The 6,000-nt window shown below is 42.5% G+C and overlaps 1 protein-coding gene across 1 annotated transcript in view; it reads right to left on the bottom strand.

The window, feature by feature from the left end:
- Positions 1 to 290: 290 nt before the first annotated feature.
- The window catches only part of POLA2 (DNA polymerase alpha 2, accessory subunit), a 99,921-nt gene continuing 94,211 nt past the window's right edge, over positions 291 to 6,000 (bottom strand). The window contains exon 19 of the mRNA XM_068261128.1: positions 291 to 671. Within this exon, the coding sequence (XP_068117229.1) occupies positions 522 to 671 (150 nt within the window). The 3' untranslated portion in view covers positions 291 to 521. The remainder of the gene's footprint in view (positions 672 to 6,000) is intronic.

Genomic DNA, 6,000 nt, shown 5'->3' with positions numbered 1-6,000 from the left:
GTTGCACAGAAGCAAGCAGCGTGGTCTTGTGACGTGGTTTAGTGTGGATCAATAAATAGGATCATGGGTTACACACTAGATTCTCAGCCAAGACAATGCACAGTTGTTTTGGTGGATTCCTTTAGCTTGTGTACGAGTCTTTAGAGGAGGTTAAATGATTTGTTCACATGACTGGTGTCACAGCCACTTCTTTTAAGCAGTTCAAAACTGGCAACTTCCCTAACCACAAAAGTGGCTGTATTTGTTCTGAACATTCTTTACAAAATGCAAAATCAAAATGTGCTACCAGGTTGTGTTCATGTCATTAGTTTATTGTACATAGCTAGTTCAACAGGTTATCAAAACAATGAACATTCATTTTCCCCACAGAAAAGTTGTAGGTATTATTTCATCCAAGCAGCAGTGATATTACCCAGTCATTATTCAGATATATTTCATTGTATCCATGTTTACTTAGTTTGTATGTTCAGTCCACTTTTTATAAAGGGCTGTTACCCTCAAACCTCTTCGTAGTAATTTTGTTAGATTTTTACTACTTGAGCAGATATACATGGGGATTTCCTTGTCTTTGTGTCTGCGTTTTCTTTCTTCACTAAAAATCGACTATATGTTCCTCCAACTAGTCCTTTTGTTATACGACCAGGATTAATGCAGGTACACCCACAGACGTCCTATGGGACAAAAAAGGTTCAAGGTTTCTATAAATACACACAGAATATGATGCAGACAAAACATTTATATACATCCTCCTTATGTGTACTGCAACTACAAAGTTGATTACAAAAAAAAAGTGTCATCATGCCATGGCCAACTAGGGCTAACCTAGTTGGCCATGGCATGAAATTTAATTTGAATTTCCCACCACCATGGCTAGAGTAACCATCATCACCAGAAGGAACCACTGAACCTGTAGACAGAGGTTGAGATGGCAGGGGGAAATTGGCTGAGCAGAAGCGCTCTTACAGACCTCTTGTAGAAATATGCCAGCAGCACAGGGAGAAGACTGCATTCAATTAAAAATGCACCAGACTGCAATCAAGGTAGCTGATGAAGAAGGGGTCCTGGGGAAGACCCTCCAAAGACTTAAAATATTACCACAAGCTCAGGTATCAATTCTAACTTTAATACAATTTAAACCAATGCAGCGCTGGGTCCCGGTTCGAATCCCAGCCACGTCAACATCTGCAAGGAGTTTGTATGTTCTCCCAGTGTCTGCCTGGCTTTCCTCCGGGTACTTCGGTTTACTCCCACATCCCAAAAACATACAGATAAGTTAATTGGTTTCCCCCTAAATTGGCCCTAGACTACGATAGATACGCTACACGATACATACATAGACATATGACTATGGTAGCGATTAGATTGTGAGCCCCTCTGAGGGACAGCTGGTGACAATATAGTCTGTACAGCGCTGCGTAAGATGTTGGCGCTATATAAATACTAAAATAATAATAAAACCAATGTGGAAGGGGTCTCAGGAGAGTCTAACAGCAGGAATGATGTTTTGCAAGTAGGGTAGACTAGCAAGCTGGGGGCAACCATCACGCTTACTGGGTTTCCCTCTTCTGCATCCAACTACACTGGAGCTGAATGTATTCAGCACAGTGGAAAGCTTGCTTATTGCTGAGTGCGAAGTGCTTAGCCTGCCATATCAATCATTCCTATAAGTGTTTTGAGTGGCCAACAATGAAATATTGCTTACCTGTACATAGCTTTAGAAATTGCCAGCCTACTATTGGAAACAATATAATGTAAAGGGTTTTCCCTCAAAAGCATTCAGTGGTGGTATGTGTAAGACAAGCTATAGATACAACACTTGCCTGGTTGATCCAAATGCAATCAGACTACTACCATATCTACAGGTATTTTAAACTGGCTATAGACACCAGTGGACATTGTATTATGATCCCATGAAGAGTTCTAGAGATCAGGCTTTTACAGTGAACATGAAAACCTGGATCAGGGAATCATTCCAGTTTTTGACTACGAGGAGAGGCATACAGTATGTGGACACTTCTGAAGCAGACATACCTGGGTGGATATATTGGCTGGACAGGTTTAAAATAAAGCTACATTTATGTTAAAACAATTAAATAACCTTGTTGGTGCTACACAAGCTACTAGCTCCACTCCACCTCAGAGAGGACGACCAAGTGGCTGATCCTGCCAATCTAGTGTGTACCAGTCAGCACCAAGAGATAGCTGCCTGCACACATCTTCACACTCATAATGCAGTGTGGTTCCCGAGAATCTACAAAAAAGGGTAAACCTACAGCAAAAAAAAAAAAAAATTCTCAAAGCTTAAATATATGTAAGAGCTAGGCTATCATTCATAAAGCATTTCCGCATGCGGAAATGTTTAAACAGCTGACTTTACCGACCACTTAACACTTAGCAAATTCTGCATTCATAAAGGCTCTTTCTGCATGAAAAGCTGACATTACCGAGCAGAGCGATAAATCACTGCCTTGTGCGGTGATTATCGTAAAAAATTTAACAATATGTTAATTCATAAAGATTACCGCAAGCTGTGTGAGGTCGGGAAGTACAGCTCCCTTGGATGTGGCGATAACAGTGTTAAGTTAATGGAGACACAGACCTCCCAGGCAGCTGCAGTAGAGCGGAACACAGAGAAATGTATCAACTCGGCAGCTTTCTGTGCTTCCGCAAGCCTACTGCCAGCCTAGTTTGGGAAATCTCCGCACTGCTATCGCAAGCACCCAGAAGTCTAAAATACCGCCAGCTGTGTTTTCCCGCATGCATTTACTTTACCGACAACACTTTTATGAATGATAGCCCTAGTCATTGCAGTACTCCATGCAGGCCACCTGGAGACGTGATCAAGTCTCTAAGGGTACGTACAGACATACGATAACGATCGTTCGTTCTGAACGACGAACGATGTTAAAGGAGGTATCGGCCGATGATCGTTTGAAGAAAGGCTACTTTGAACATTGTTCGTGTACGAACGATCTTGGAACGAGCGTTGCGTACGCAACATAATGTATAAACTGATTTCAAACACAAGTGTCAAAAAGAACTGTTTGAGCATGTGCAAAGCTTTGAGAACGAACGATCAACGACCGATCGTTGTACAGACATTACTTTTTGAACGATGGTCGTTGGAAAAGATCTGGCAGAATGGATCGTTCTTTACCAACGACATATCTCGTTGGCCGGTCGTTTTAATGATCGTTAGTGCACTTTTTACGAACGATCGTCGGGCAATGCCGTCGGTAACGATCGTTTTAAACGACTATAGTCGCATGTCTGTACGCACCCTAAGAGACGAATTGAAAGTAGTTGGAGTGGAATTTGTGGCCATCCCCACCCTACCTTCATTTGCATGCCACTATGCTTTCTGCACACAGCTCCTTGTACTGCCTACTGCAGACTATCAGTGCAATGCTAATAATTTCAAGCTGATGCACATTTTATGTAGCTTGGAGTTAGCCAATTAAATGTAGTATGTAATAATTCTGATTGCTCCAGGTCCATGCTGCATAATTTGCATGTAATGAACAAAATTTGCATTGGCTCAAAATAAACCTCTCATGTATCATCTGCTTTCTACTTCCACAGGCTTACTGTATACACAGTATGTTATAATATACCAGCGGCAACAATTGAGGAGATAGCTCAGAGTGTGTGCGCTGGCTAGAAATAACTTTGCTGCAGGTCTCTGTATAGTATGCCAAGCTTATTGTAACAAGCTACCGCCATCCATATATGGGTGAGATTAATCTGTGTCTTCCATGCTGTGCAACCCATGTGTATTAGTCTAAAGCTGGGAGCACACTGCACAATTGCATGCATTTTTCAGGCTTGCACCCAGCCTCACTGATACTAATAATGGCATCTGTGTTTTAAGCCACGATGCAAGCATCTGAAGAATACTAAGGCTATTCATCGTTGTGTAATCGGGATATGGAGGCATGGAATTGACAACACATGAATGAAGTAGCTTTATAACCATTTGTCTGACCCTTGACCATGGCTATAACAAACTTTGTAGACTGGAAGCCTAGAAAATACAGTACCAGAGTTTAGCACTTTATCACATTTTGATGCGATTATATCATCCGCTGTTTCGTGATGAAACAGATGTAGTGGGAAAGGAGCCTAAAAGATCATTTTTGTGTGTCAACCCTGTGTTGCAGCCTTTTAGCTTTACCTGTATACATTGGGTTTGGTCTGCAAAATATAGGCAATGCCTCCCTCTGTTTGACAATTAAGATGGAATGAGTGTGAATGTAAATTATATTTCTCTGGTGTTCCATGTCAAGTAACATGGTGCAAAAGCCACACAGTCACTTCATGCACTAACCAGCCACCTAGCAGAGGCAGCAACTACTGCCCCTCTGGAGAGATAGTGGCAGTGCAACCAGGTTGCACTGTCCACATGTTGCAATGTCCAGAGGTTCCACATGTTGTGAAAGTTGTAGGCATAGGCCTCGATTCATAAACAGCAGTGCGATAAAAAAATCTTGTCGGGAAAATACCCCACTCGGTATTTTCACGGTCTGTGTGCTAATTCATAAAGATTTCCCCAGCTGCCCTTGGAGGTCGGTAAATTACCGCAGCCCATTGAGCGGTAGAGTAGAGCAGTGTCTCGATTCTCTCTTTGCCCTGCGGAAAAGAATCACACAGACGGCTCTCTCTGGCTCTCTCCACTGATGACTTTGACAGATGAGTCACACAGTCTTTCCCTGCCTGCTGAAATGATTCACACAGAGGGCTCTCTGGCTCTCTCCACAGATGAATCAAACAGACTTCGGCTCTCTGCACTTTGCATTCATCAGAGCTGTCAGAGCTGTCGGTAACTTGTTAAGACTTCACCAGAGGTGTCGGTAACTACCGCCAGGTTTACCGCTTGTTGCAGGCTTTATGAATTGACATTTGCTGACAATTTACTGACATGTGTTGGCGGTAACTACAGCCAAGTCGGTAATTTATCTCCCTGGGCGGTAATGTCAGCTTTTCATGCGGTAACAGCCTTTATGAATTGACATTTTGCTAAGTGGTCGGTAAAGTCTGCTGTTTTCAGCATTACCGCATGAGGTAATGCTTTATGAATCGAGGCCATAGAGTGAGTTGGTCAATCACTACCTGATTAGTGCAGAGGACACAAGTGACAATAGAGTCACTCAAGTATAGTACTAGGCATCAGAGGAAACAGAAAAAAACAGGATTGCCCCATTCTGCCCCACTCTAAGGCTCGCATAATTACAAAAATACACGAAAACTTGTGAGATTTCTCATTAAAATTCACATACATTCGCATCCGCATGGAAATTCGTTTACGAGTTTTCCGCAATGGAAAGGCAACGCACTAGTGGAAATGTAGCCTTAAACCAGACTGGCTGCTTGTGAAGTATATTAAACCAGAGCAATTGCAGGCATTACATTATATTAAACCAGACTAATCACATGAATGTTATATTAAACCAGGTAATTTTGTACTGGATCACAAGATAACAAACTGGTGCTATTGTAGTAACACAGACCAATGCCAAGGCTCTGCTAAGGCCCAGCAAGTCCCGGTATTGGGATGAGAAGAATTCCAGCCAATCTCCTGGCCTTCTGCTTGCAAAATCACTTGGCCTCTGCACCAATGCCTAGACTAGGCAGATGTAAGGTGGGAAGGGAAGAAAGGCTTAGTAGTCAAGCCCATAGTTGGATTGTGTGAGAAACAGGGTTCCTGGGTACTATGGTTAGGTCTACAGTAACTAGAAAGACACAAGAATAATCAAGAGCCTATGTAGTGTAGTATATTAGAGGTGCCTGTGCCGCCTCTGGATTTATTCCAGCACGGCATCAGGCACCTCATATCAAAAGGCTTGATTCACTAAGACAAATAGCATGCCTTATCCGAGTTAACACTCCTATTCAGAGATAATACACCTTATCAAAGTTAACACACCTTATCAGAGTAGCATAGCGAGCACTACGAACTTATGCCTGCTAATTGGCAATGAAGAGAGCTCCACTCGTCTTGCC

Source organism: Hyperolius riggenbachi, chromosome 11 (genome assembly GCF_040937935.1).
Source record: "Hyperolius riggenbachi isolate aHypRig1 chromosome 11, aHypRig1.pri, whole genome shotgun sequence".
Taxonomy (NCBI): Eukaryota; Metazoa; Chordata; class Amphibia; order Anura; family Hyperoliidae; genus Hyperolius; species Hyperolius riggenbachi.
The sequence above is the reverse complement of the archived record's forward strand: the minus strand, read 5'-3'. Positions and strand labels throughout refer to the sequence as shown.